The 13840-nt window shown below is 43.2% G+C and overlaps 1 protein-coding gene across 1 annotated transcript in view; it reads left to right on the forward strand.

Moving 5' to 3' along the window:
- Nucleotides 1-13840, forward strand: part of ATP8A2 (ATPase phospholipid transporting 8A2) — a 612384-nt gene that overhangs the window by 233883 nt on the left and 364661 nt on the right. Inside the window, exon 25 of the mRNA XM_075061658.1 lies at nt 8742-8914. Within this exon, the coding sequence (XP_074917759.1) occupies nt 8742-8914 (173 nt within the window). The remainder of the gene's footprint in view (nt 1-8741; nt 8915-13840) is intronic.

Below are 13840 nucleotides of genomic sequence, written 5' to 3' on the forward strand. Positions count from 1 at the left end.
TACATGCATCTGACGAAGTGGGTATTCACCCACGAAAGCTCATGCTCCAAAACGTCTGTTAGTCTATAAGGTGCCACAGGACTCTTTGCTGCTTTTACAGATCCAGACTAACGTGGCTACCCCTCTGATACTTGACAGTATAACCTGTGATTTTGGTTCCAGTTTGATATTGGCTCCTTAATTCTGATTTGCTATGTTAGTTCCCCAGGAGTGCTGGACCCCTTGGATTATAGAAAACCAGCTGGGAAGAAGCTCCTCTCTTCTTGCCACATTTTAAATAGCTCTTCTCTCCTCCCAGCTGGCTGGCATGGCATTGCAGGCTCTTTCAGACAGTCAGCATTCTGCCCACCTGACTCCCCCCACCCACCTTCCACCTACCCTCCCTCCTTTCTTCTCCCGCTTCTTCCAACAGTGTCATTACTCCTTCTCTGCTCTGCCATGCCTTCCAATTTCCTCCTCTCTGAACATCTCTCCTGCCATTACTCTCCCCACTCTTTCTCTACTTTCAGCCTGACTACTCAGGAGCACCACATCTGTCTTTGCTGTCAACTTGCACATCCCAGCTGCTTTTACCTTCTGACCAACCCCCTTCCCCAATTCCTATTGTTAAATTAGGAGCAAGAGAGCTAATTCTCCCAGAGAAATGTTTTACTCGGTGTATTGTCTTTCTTTTATATCCCCCTGTTGTGAAATCAGATCATGGCCTTCACTAGGGTATTGTAGGGCCAGTTTGTGACCCAGTCTATGCTGCCATGAAGGGGCATAAAAGTGAATAAGGAGCATAAATTCACTCCCCTTGACTGTCCCTGCATGTCTTGTAGACTTCAGGTATTGGCACTGTCATGAATATAGGGGGAAGGGTAACAACTTTTAATAGCAATAGCATAAAATCCCTCCTTGGCAGCTGTACTGGATCGCCTTACCTGTAAGGGGTTAAGCAGTTCAAATAACTAGTTGGCACCTGACTAGAAGGACCAATGAGGAAAGAAGATACTTTCAAATCTGGGGAGGAAGGATTTTTTTTTTTTGTTCTGTGTGTTGTTCCCTCTCCAGGCAGAGGGAGAAGTCAAGCAGGTACAACATCTCCTGAAAATATACCTGGAATAATCCATCTAAAACCACAGAAACTGTGAGTAGGGCAAGGAAATGCATTAGGTTATCTTTTGTGTTGGCTTGTGAATTTTCCTATGCTACAGAGGTAGTTTTATTCCTGCTTTTGTAACTGTGAAGCTTAGCCCAGAGGGGAATCCTCTGTGTTTTTAAATCTTTTTATTACCTTGTAAAGTTACCTTCCATCCTGATTTTGCAGGTGTGATTCTTTTATTTTTTCTTTATAAATTAAATTCTTCTTTTAAGAACCTGATTGATTTCAGTGTCCTGAAGACAAAAGGTCTGGTCTGTGCTCAAATTACTAAAGCAACTGGTTGGTGTGTTGTTCTCAAGTCTCCCCAGGAAAGGGGTTGAAGGGGCCTGGTGGGGATATATTGGGGAGATAGGGATTCCAAGTGACCTTCCCTGAATTTTTGTGTAAATTACTTGGTGGTAGCAGCAATACTAGCCAAGGACAAGGAAAGGAATTTGTACCTTAGGAAAGTTTTAACCAAAGCTGGTAGAATATAAGCTTAGGGGGTCTTTCATGTGGGTCCCCATATCTGTACCCCAGAGTTCAGAGTGTGTGGGGGGGAACCCTGACAGGCACTGAGTAGCCCATGCTACTTCCAACCTCCAAGGAGGTCCGTGTGCCCTCCTCACTACTGCTTACTTTCCCAAGCTTCAGAAAGACTGCTGAATTAGGCCCAGATTGTACCACACTTACTCATGTTAAGCAGTACTTCACCTTGCAATTAGTGCTATTTATGTCAATGGGGCTGCTTGTAGAGTCCGGTGCTATTCAGTGTGAATAAGGATGCCTGAATCTTACCTGTAGGTTACATGCAGTCACAGGCTGTGTTTACCAGTCTCTTTTAACAACCTCCAAGAAGTTCATTCAAAACATAAGACCAAATTCACCCTTAGTGTAACTCCACTGACTTCAGTGGTATTACAGCAGGGATGTATTTGGCCCTTGAACTGTGAAATACTGTTCTCCATCACTTTTCAGATTCAATTAAAGGTGTGCACAAAAAGAAATGTAAATGTGCTAATACTGCAATTACTTACTCTGCAATTTTTATTATGGTTCAGATTGCTATAAGTTCAGATTCAGAAATCATTTGAGACAGATGTCTCTGTCCCTTGGTAGTATTACCTCAGCAAATTGGCTGGTACAGTTTGGCAAGACTTCTGGAAATGTTTAAGCTTCAGGTCATTTTTATTTGTATAAATTGTTGACCTAATCACTGACATTTAGGCGCTAACTAAGCAGGCACTTTATGAACTTGAGATGACTCAAAATACTGCCTTAATTTTCAGGCAATTCTCATCACTCATCCAGCAAGCAACAGTATGTAGCATCCATATCTCTCTTGCTACTAAGTATAGTGTATTTGCTATCTGTCTCCATGGAAGGTCATATCAAGGTCCCTCAGTGTTGTGAATGAAAATAATCAGTTGGTGAAAGTATAGAACTTGAAACCTTGGTGTATTTTCTTCTGACTAAAGAAGGCCAACCTTATTTAAGATAGAATGAACAGCAGGTTTTTCTGTTCTGAAGTCACAGATGCATTCTTAAAAGTACTTAGAAATCTTTGAACAAAAGGTGCTGTAATGGAAACTACTAATAATTTGTAAACCTTTTAAATTCAAAATAACAGATTGTAATTAATAAAGAGATCCACAGATAAATAAACAAAATGCTCACTTTCCCCATTGCTATTACATTTAATCTTTCTAGTGTAAATATTTTATTAAAGCTAATGTTAAATTATACAATACACAGGTTAAGAAAAGAGTGTCTGTACATCTGGGTATAGTTCTTAGATTATCCACAAATACAAGGTTTGTTTTAAAAGTCATAAGATACATATAATGCATAATCACCAGTAACCCAAATTTAGATGAATAAATTTAACAGTACAGTTATATATTAGCGTCCAAGTATTTGGGTACATCACTCATGAAAAATTATACAGGGAGTTGGTTGTGGAAAGCACATATATCAATGACTGAAGGTTGTCCCTCAGTAATTTGAGAATTTAGAGTAGTGTCAAGGTTCCCTCCCCACTCTGAACTTTAGGGTACAGATGTGAGGACCTGCATGAAAGACCCCCTAAGCTTACTTTTACCAGCTTAGGTTAACAGTACGCTGCTACCACCAAGTGTTAACCAAATATTTAGGGAGAGCCACTTGGAACTCTGCCTTCCCCCAAATATCTCCGAAGTCCCTAACCCGCTTTTTCTGGGCAGGCTTGAGAATAATCCTCCCCAAACTCCTACACCCCTTTCCCTAGGAAGGCTTGAGAATATCCCCTCACCACTTAGTCCTGGTGAACACTGATCCAAACCGTTGAATCTTAAAACAATGAAGAATTAATCAAGTTATTAAAAGAAGAATTTTAATTAAAGAAAAAAGGTGAAAGGAGTACCTCTGTAAGATTAGAATGAAAGATAATCTCACAGATAATCAGATTCAAAACACAGAAGGTTTCCCTCTGGGCAAAACTTTAAAATTACACAAAGAACCCAAATTTATCATCCCTTTTATTTGCAAAAGAACTCACAAACAAGAAAATAAAAGTAATCTAATACATTCCTTCTGTAAATACTTGCTACCCTATGAGAGTGGTTTGGCTCTTTCTTTCTCTGTCTCCGGCAAAAGCACACACACAGCACAGACAGCAGACTTTTCCCCGCTTCCAGATTTTAAAATATCTTGTCTCCTTATTGGTCCTTCTGGTCAGGTGTCAGCTAGGTTATGGGAGCTTCTTAACCCTTTACAGGAAAAAGAGAAATTAACTCTGAACTGTATGTTTATGACAGGTGGGTTGTCCAATTAGAAAATACAATCCATCAGGGAAGTATATCAGTTACTTTCCTGACTGCGCTTCTCATCAGCATTCTAGCTCATTCCTCCTGGTATTGCTGATGTCCGGTGATGTGTTCTAGATATACGTCTCTCGACCATGTGATGGCATCCAACACCATGAGTTGCCACATCAGCTGAGTATAGCATTGACCTATTTCATATTTTCTCAACACTCACTTGTTACTGGGGTCCTATGCACCCAGGGCTCCGATGATCAGAGGTGTAATTCTAGCACATGTAGACATACTTGAAAAATGATTCAGGCTTTAGCCATAAATTATGCCAAAGCCAAAGTCCTGAAAATTAGTGTTGCCACATATTTGTTGCAACAAAATTAAAAAACAAAACCCCAGAATAGATTTTCATTACTAATGGTAGCATGGCTGTATCTGTTTTAGATTGCTGTGGAAATAACTTTTGTCCTGTTCAGTTAAGCATCTCAGGAGTGAAATATGTGAATCTTACACTAACCCAAAAAGATGATAAACCTCTATATTATAAGCATATTTGATTCTATGGCAAAATCCGTGAAATAGAAGAGGTCCTCATTTTGTATCAAACTGTTCTAAAGTGCAATGCAGGCATTTTCCTTTTCTGCAGGATTGTTAGCAGTCTGGCAAACTGTGTGGTAATGAATGTGTTTACATATATATAGAATGGCCTTCAGTTGGAAAGTGAAATCCCTATAGAAAATGATTTATATGATATTTCAGAATATTGAAGAAATTTACATTTGTAATCTATTTGTCTAGCTGGGAACTTGAAAATCTCAGCAATCCCACAGAATATCATAGTGGTTGCCAGTATGTGTATACTGTATGCATATAATGATGACTGTCTTACATTTATTCTTCATCTTTCATCCAAGAGGACCTCTCAGCATTCTACAACAAACTGATGTATAAATTATACACATGAATCACTTCATTCATCTCTAAAACACACCAGCCTGTAGGATGAAGCTTGTCAACTGTTTTCACAGTGCACTGAAGCTTAGCAACAGTTTAGGACAGGAAGTGAAGAATCCATAATACATAAACCCCCCCTCGTACTTCTGTCATTGTTCTTTTATTTATTTGGTGGCAACATGCATGAGAAAACATTGCAGCATATATAATAGGGATAGAAGACAATTCTACCCTCATTTACACTTAAGCAGTCATTGATTTCAATGGTGTTCTATGATGTACCTGAGCCCCTAACTCAGAGTATGTTCACACAACAATCAGAGGTGTAATTCTAGCACATGTAGACATACCTGAGCTGCTTCGATCTAGCTAGTGACAATGAAGCTGTGGCAGCACACTGCATAGGCAGTAGTACAGTTTATGCAAGCCAGCCCAGGAACCTGGGTATGTACTCAAGTGTCCAGTCAATGCTGATGCCCGAGCTGCTGTGGCTTTTCTGCTATTGTTATCTGAGGTAGCTGGACCAAAGCTAGCTTGCATATGTCTACATGTCCTACAGTCACACATCTGATTGCAGTGTAGACGTACCCTCAGTTGAATTTGTAGCGTAGATGCAGTCTTACTGATTTTACCTCCTATTGTAGAAAACTGGTCTGCTGGGATGTCTCCATCTTCCAAAAGTGTGGATGTTCTGGTCTCCATATTGTCCGACCCTAATGCGGGTTCGGGTGAATTTTAACTGAGAGAGGAAAATTAAAACCCAGACAGACTGAAAATTCAAAAAAAAATCTACGTGGCTGTTTGTTAACAGGGAAAAAAAATCACAACTTGGGCTGGAGAGGAGCACTTCTACCAACTAGCAGTACGATTAGAACAAGAACATTCATACAACTTGAAGCAATCTATTTACATTCATTAACAAGGAACCAAATAATTCAAAATTAACTGCTCCCAAAAAATTAAAATAAATACACCAACTTAAACGAACTGTGTGCATATTGACCAAATACTATAAAACACACCAACTAAACAGAATAGCAACCATTACAGCAATTCAGCTCTCATATACTGTATATGCACAACTTTACACCAAATAACAACAATATATACAGTTCTGTACCAAATATGGGGGGGAGGGAGAAAGAGAAGAGGCTAAGCAAAACACAGAGTATTTACAGAAGTTAGAATGCAAATACTGTATTCCAGGCGCAGATGACCATCATTACAGACACCAGAAGCATAACGAATCCGTAGAAGGTAATTTGGAAAAAATAAGTGTCACGTCCCAAGCCGGCTATATCCGGAGGAGATCCCTGGCTGAAGAGTTGATCAGATCCTTCAGTCAGTGTGTGGATACCACACTGCAGATTCTGGCACGAGGCATGGTTTTATTCAAAGGCTCTTTTAGACTTGTCAGCATCTGATTGGTCCCTAGCTCCTTCACCTTCCAGGTTCTGAGCTGGCGCCCTCTACGTAGATAGAATCTGCACATGGCGCACTAGAAGCTACTAGAAGCTGCACCCAGCATACTAGCATGGTTTTGTACACAACCCTAATCTGACCTTTTGAACTGAATTACAATTGGTCAGATTGGATTCCTTTGCTCACGGCATGCTGGTATTATGCACACAGCACTAGCCTGACCCTTAGGAGACCAGGCAAAAAGAGCGGGAAAATGCACACAGCACTATAATGTTGCACACCACACCACGGTGTTGCACACAGTACTAGCGTGACCTTTAGATGACCGACAATTGGCCATACAGACACCATGTTAGAATAGAGGCCTTAGGGCTGCGACACATATGTTTTGATTAACCCCAACCACAAAGCCATATTATCCCATAAGGTGAATGTGTAGGTGAAATCCTGACTGTATGGTAATGCTGAACTTAACTGGAGTAATTTGTGTTCTTCAGTACCAGCAGATGTGTAGTCTGTAGGGAGCAGTTTGGCTACATTTATTTTTTTACATCTGTCTGTTAAATCAGAGATGCAAATTGAAAATGCAGCACTCAGCAACTGCTTGTGGATTTGTAGCTCTCCTTAGAGAAATGTGGCATCATAAAACAATGAATGGATTACAATGAGACATAAATATAGTATTTTCATTTGACAGATATAATCCTTCTCCAGTATTGTTCGTATTAGATAGAGAGAAATGGTACCTTTTCCTGTAGACCAGCATACAAAGGAAGGAAGCACATCTAAGCACTGAGACACATATTTGACAGTTAAGTTGGCACCAGGTTTTCATAGCTCTGGGATGAGCAAAAAAAGGATACTTTGTTTTGCAGTGCTGTGTATTGGAGATCATACCAGAATGGACCTTGCTTACAGAAAATCTGAGATGCAGTTGGTGCTAGAAAGCCCCCTGGAGGCAATGGAGGCAGCAAACCATCAGTACTTCCAACTCCAAATGTTCAAAAATCATGAGTCAGGCTCACCAAAAACAATGAGATTGGCTTTAAAATCATGAGATTATGTACAGATAATAGATTTGGTTTTATTTTTATTTGCCTTATGCTTTTTGAGCCTTTAGGGTGCACTGGGATCACATTTGGAAGTTTTCTCCACAGATACAAAGGCTAGAAACTTAGTTTTTCTTGAACGATGAAGACTGAAATCATCACATATTCACTTGACTCCAGGAGCTGGGGCTTTAATGAAAGGAATAATTATCATGAGATTCATGACAAAATCATGAGAGCTGGCGACTCTGAGTCCTTCCTTCTAGGCTACAGGCTGCGAGGGAAGCCCCATCCTATCCTCAAAAAAAGCAATAACAGTGCAGTCCATGCTGCATATCAGGCACTCAGCTTTACCATCTGTGTTCTCAGCTGGGAACCTGGATAGACCAAATATATGCTGAGCCATTCTACCAGGAAGCAGGGAGTAAATCAGCTTTGCTTCTAAAGGAGAGCCTAGTGGAGAAGCATGCAAGCAAACACCATACCAGTGGACTGCCCCAGCCTCTGAAGAGTCCTTCCCCCACAGATTTCCAGGATACATGGGCAATTTTTGTTCCTTTACTTTACAAATATGTCAGAAAAGCCCTTCTCCAAAAACTTGAACAAACCAGTAGATAATGTAGACACACTTTTGGAGAGCTGTTTTGTTAGAGTAAATCTGGTGAAACAATTCATAACCGTCGATTTTCAAAAAAAAATCAAGAGAACTGTGAATCTGGTAGTAGATTAATAAGTGGTCAGTTACTGAGCATCTTCTTTATCAAAGTACCATGCTTTAGTGGGGGTTAATTAAAGTCTTTGTTATCCAAGTCTGGTGGCCTGAGAGAGCGTGAACAAGGAATGAGTCAGTGAGGGCTATTTTTAAAACTGTGTGCACTTTTGCACACACAAAAGAATACACACAACTTACATGCACATGTTTGAAAATTTGGTCCTGAGAAACTAACATTTTTCAAAAATGTTCAGTACTCACCTAACTCTGCTTCCACTGAAGTCAATGGTAAAACTCTGACTTGAATGGGAAGAGAGGCCAGTGTAAGCACTTTTGCGATTCCTATCTCAAGAATCTGAGGAAAAGGTTAAGAGCTGAAGATCGAGTCATTTGGGAAGATAGTGAAACAATAATAAATATGTAGCCCTTTTCAACAGTAGATTGCAAAGCATTTTCCAAATGTAGGTGTTTTTTGGAGTAGGCAGTGGGAAGGACGTTCAAAAAATCCATAATATTTTGAGGGGGAAGCAGTGGCAAAAGCCATGGAAGCACCAGGCTCCATTTATTCCAACCCACCTTTGAATCTAAGAATGTGTCAAGGATGCTAATGCTGGTTTAGAGAGATGGCTGGAGTATATTGGAAAGAAACAATTTTTTTCTTTTTTTCATGTGTGTTTGTACTTTAGGCAACAAGAGCAACCCTGACCCATCACTGTACAAACCTGGGCGATTCACTGGGGAAAGAAAATGATATAGCTCTCATTATTGATGGCCAGACTTTGAAGTATGCTCTCTCGTTTGAAGTCCGGCAGTGCTTCCTGGACCTAGCACTGTCCTGTAAGGCAGTCATCTGTTGCAGGTAAGAAATGTCAGGACTTTCTCCAGTGAGAAGCTGGTGTGGAGCTGGTGTAACTCTTCGTCTTCTCCTGCCATTTATCCCCTTCAGGCTTACAGCACATGCAGGAAATGTAAAAGAAGGCAACTTACAAGTTAATATTTAAGAGAAGTTGAGCTGTCTGCTGTAAGTCGCTTGTTTATTCAAACACAGTTGTGAGTTATCTGTTATGGAACAATTATTGGGAGGCAGGGCTGCATACTGGGAATATCCCACAAGGGCTGAGTGCAAGGAATATTTCCTCTCTAATGGCTTCTCTGTGGTTGCTGCAGCTGCTGTAGCTACCATAGCTATGCCCCGCTCCTCCCACACTCTGCAGGACTTTGTGTGACTGGCGGATCAGTGTAGTCTTGGATTTTACTTCTCCCCTCTGCTAACGCCAAATCCTGCAGCCAGAAGACAGAACAAGCCCCTGTTCAGTGCCCCAGGGATGCATACCCTTTTCATGGACTCTCCGTGTCTTGAATGCCCCCCAGTAATGGAATTATCTTGGTTCTCAAAAATTGTTCTATAGTGATGAGCATGGTATTTAAACGATAGATAGAAAATGTCATGGCTGCAGACAAACAGACAGGATTCTCCCCTAAAATAGAAATGCTTTTTAATTATGCAGATTTTTCCCCAAATTGAGCCTGATAGCTTTTTATAAAGTGATAGGAGATAATGAGGAAACAGGCCTCCCTGACCCCTTGATTATAGGAGGCACTGAAGAACAGGAGCTGTGATGTTATACCTGTGATCATGCTTAAGCAGTGGGAATTAAATAGCCAGAAGTTGCCTCCACTTGGTATGGCAGCTCTTCATTAAGCAGAGCTGAACAGAGAGGCAAGGAAACAATATTAAATATCTTAGCAGGTACAGAAACCCCAATAGTATATGTTATTAGATTGTAATTCATTTGCATGGCCTTCCCTAGAGGGTAGCCATCTATGATGTTCTGCTGCTGAGTAGTCTCCTGCTATGGCTTTGAGCTCTGACAGGGTTTAGTGTTCAGCATTTTTCTGTGTTGTAATCACAGAACGCTGTGAAAATTACATTGCTGGGTTTAAATCTTTTGATGAAAACAGAAGAGTTGAGGGGATGAGTGTTTGTACTACTAGGCTGTTTTCATTGGGTCTTTTTTGGATGAAAAAGGGAACTCAGAAGACAGAGTAATGAAAGAAATTTCCCTCCTTATTGTTTTGAAGGTTAATATACAGAATACTTCCATTAATACCTTGTAGAAGTAGTATGGTAATATTTGATAATACTTTCATTGTAAGTGGGGGGCAGAGTCTGATTGCATGGTAGGAGTTGTTGTGCAAAGTTTTTCACATTTGTATTCAAAGCAGCCTACAAATATTAGCTAATTAATTCCCACAATACTGTTGGTAATTGGGAAAATATTTCCCCATTTTATAGATGGAGGCAGAAAGAAACAGCAAAATTAAGACCTGTATTTTCAGAATTGGCCTCTAATTTGAGGTACTTTGGTTTCTGAGCGGCAAATCTTAGACACACAGGGCTAGATCCACAAAGGGATTTAAGGACCTAAGTCCAAAATTTAGATCCTCAGAACCCCTGTTTAGTTTTTGCCTAACCCTGTAGGCACCTGTTTCCACTGATAAAGTCCCTCAGGCATCTGGATTTCTGCTGGTGCACATACATACCACCACCTAAGTCCTGAGGCCATTCAGCTTTGTAGCACCTACCTCATGCCTAAGCCAGTTAGATCCTCAACCTGGGCATTCTCCCACCTATCTCGCCTGCAGTGCCCCATCTAATGGCATTTTCACAGGCCCTCTTAGAGTAATGACCAGACCAGGCCTTACACACATTGAGTGGAGAGAGGTGCCTATGCTTCCCTTCCACCCAATCGCTAGTCCAGGTGTTAGAGTACTCACCTGCAATGTGGAAGGTCCCGTTTCAAATACCTACTCTGCCTGACTTGAGCAGGGACTTGAACCCAGGTCTCCTACCTCGCAGGTGAGATGCCCTAACTGCTGGGTTATGAATATTCTCAAGTAGGGGCCCTGTCTCTCCTGCTGAAACTATTCCACTTTGTATAAAAAACTTAAATATTAATTGAAGCAGGAACTGGAACCTTGATCTCCCAGGAGAGCGTGCTAGCCACTAGACTATAGACTAGTCATTGTATTTCTAGCCCAGTGCCTATGTAAGTGTGTTTATTCAAAGTGGAACAGCTTCAACGAGAGACTTTGAGAGAGACCTGCTCCAGAATAGCCCAGTGGTTTGGCCACTCACATGAGAGACCAGGGTTCAAGGTAGAGTTGCCAGTTATCTAATAGCACAAAATCGAACACCCTTGCCCCTCCCCCTGCTCTGCCCCTTTTCCAAGGCCCTGCCCCTTCTCTGAGGCCCCACCCCCCCTCCCTCTGTTGCTTGTTCTTCCCAATCCTCATTCATTTTCACTGGGTTGGGGAAGGGGGTTAGGGTGTGGGAGGGGGTGAAGGCTCTGGCTGGAGGTGCTGGCTCTGGGGTGGGGCCAGAAATGTGGAGTTCAGGGTGAAGGAGGGGGCTCCAGGCTGGGGCAGGGGGTTGGGGTGTGGGAGCAGGTGAGGACTTCAGCTGGGGGAGTGGGCTCTGGGGTGGGGCTGGGAATGAGGGGCTTGGGGGGATGAGGGGGCTCATTTCCCTGGGGCCAAGGGGTTCGGAGAGTGGGAGGGGGATCAGGACTGGGGCAGGGGGTTGGGGTGCAGAAGGGGGTGTGGGGTGCAGGCTCCAGGGAGGGAGTTTGGGTGTGGGAGGGAGCTCAGGGCTTGGCAGGGAGGTTGGGTGTGGGAGGGAGTGCGGGTTCTGGCTGGGGGGTACAGGCTATGTGGTGGGGCTGGGGATGAGGGGTTTGGGGTCCAGGAGGGGGCTCAGGGCTGGGCAGGGGCAGGGGTTGGAGTGCGAGGCGTGGGCTCTGGGAGGGAGTTGTAGTGCAGAAGGGGGTTCCGACCTGGGGCAGGGGGTTGGGGTGTGGGCTCCAGCTGGGTAGAGCTTACCTCAGGCGGCTCCCGGCAGTGGCTGGCATGTCCCTGTGGCCCCTAGGCACAGGGGTGGCAGGGGGCTCCTCACACTTCCCTCACCTGCAGGCCACTGTTTGCAGCCAATGGGAGCTTTGGGTGGGGGCAGCGCATGGAGCAGTGAGAGGGTCTGGAAGAGGGGAAGCAGTAGGGAAAGGAAAGATCTAAGGAAGGATCAACAACTGGAGTACAAAGACTTTGAACTGAGGGAGTTTGGTCCCAGGCTGGAAAAGGGTCCAGTCTGTGTATTGAGGAACTGTAACCTGCTTCTACCATCTGTCAAGGTGAGAAAAGCTGTTTGATTCAACTCTTGCTCAGACTAAAAGCTAAGGATTTAGAAAGCATCTTTACTTTTTATTTTCTTAAGGTAACTATCTCTGACCTTTATGCCTACCACCTATAATCACTTAACATCTGTCCTTCTGTAGTTAATAAATCTGTTTTATATTTTACCTAAAACAGTGTGTTTTGTTTGAAGAGCTTGGGCAATCTCAGCTCAGGTTAACAAGAGCTGTTGAACGTCCACTACCTTTCTGTTGGAGTTGCGAACTAGGTAATGAACTGACAGTGGCCCAGCTTTTGACTGGAACAAGATGGTTCAGTTCTGGGGTGCAAGATGAGGGAGCTGGGGGGAGTTGGGAGATCATTCATGTAACACGGTTGGGAATCTCCCTGCCTGTGGATGTCTGTGTAAGTGCAGTGCCTATCAGAGGTTTGTAGCTTGGCATCAGCATCGCAGTGTGAGGAATACCCAGGCTGGTTGGTTTTGGAGGGCTCAGCAGTTCCACAGTCCAGGTTGCACCCTGGGGACTCCATCACACCCCTCGTGTGTATGCGTTATATGATGTAGTTTTTAATTACATGATTACATGCTATCACAGAACCCCTCATTCAGTGCACAGGTTGAATGTTCCTCACTGAAAGGGGCATTATTCAATATTTCTTTGTGTGCTCATCATTCAGTCTCTAGTCTTAAGCCTTACTTACTGCACACCATCCAAACTTTGCAGTGAACACAAAACTCACGTTCCTCATGGGATATTTTGTTGCTCATCATTGTAATATTTTATCTTCAGAACACTCCTAGGAGGTAGCACAGTATTATTCCCATTATAAATAATATTTAGTGTACATAGATTTTGTAATTAGTGTTAGTGTAAATAGTCAGTGTAGATAGTCCCTATGGTTGAGGGACTCCCTTTGCCTGAGAGGCCAGGCATGCCCCAGTCCCTGGCTTCAAACCTTGTGCCTCTTGTGGAAAACATATGCCCATGAGTGACCTGCACTCCAGCTACTTGAAGTGCATGTGAGGGCCAAGTGCCAGATTTGTTGGGACTTTAGACTCCACACCGGAAAGGACAGAGAAATAAGGCTGAAGGCTATCCTAATGGAAGCCACTCTCAGACCAGCCTCAGAGCCAAGTCGCTCCAATTCTACACCAAGCACTTTGGCTTTGATACGAATCCCTTCTCCGGCACCACACTTTTCCTGGCACTATTCACCATCTCCAGTGTCAAGGAGAAGCACAAAAAGCAGCGCACTGATAGAGGGTGCTCGATGGTACAGAAAAAGGACAATCCTGGGGAAGGCAGCACAGTGTGACCTATGCTGGGCCACTCCTCCACCCCCAGTCCCATGGTGGCACTATCAGCTCTGCCCAGTGTTGAGTCTGGTGCAGGACCCTCGGCCAACACCCAGAAGCCACTGTGGTACCAGCGGTCTGACTGTTCCATTGACTCTGGAGGCTTTTGCAGTGGCTAGGGATTTACTATCATTCCTGATCTCCCTGACTCCAGTGGGATAGCTGCTGGCTCCGATGACTGGGAGCAGGAATGATCAGGAAGCATCAAACTCCTTCCTGGCACCAAGCACCCCCGGCACC

This window comes from Chelonoidis abingdonii, chromosome 1, assembly GCF_003597395.2.
Source record: "Chelonoidis abingdonii isolate Lonesome George chromosome 1, CheloAbing_2.0, whole genome shotgun sequence".
In the NCBI taxonomy this organism is placed as follows: Eukaryota; Metazoa; Chordata; order Testudines; family Testudinidae; genus Chelonoidis; species Chelonoidis abingdonii.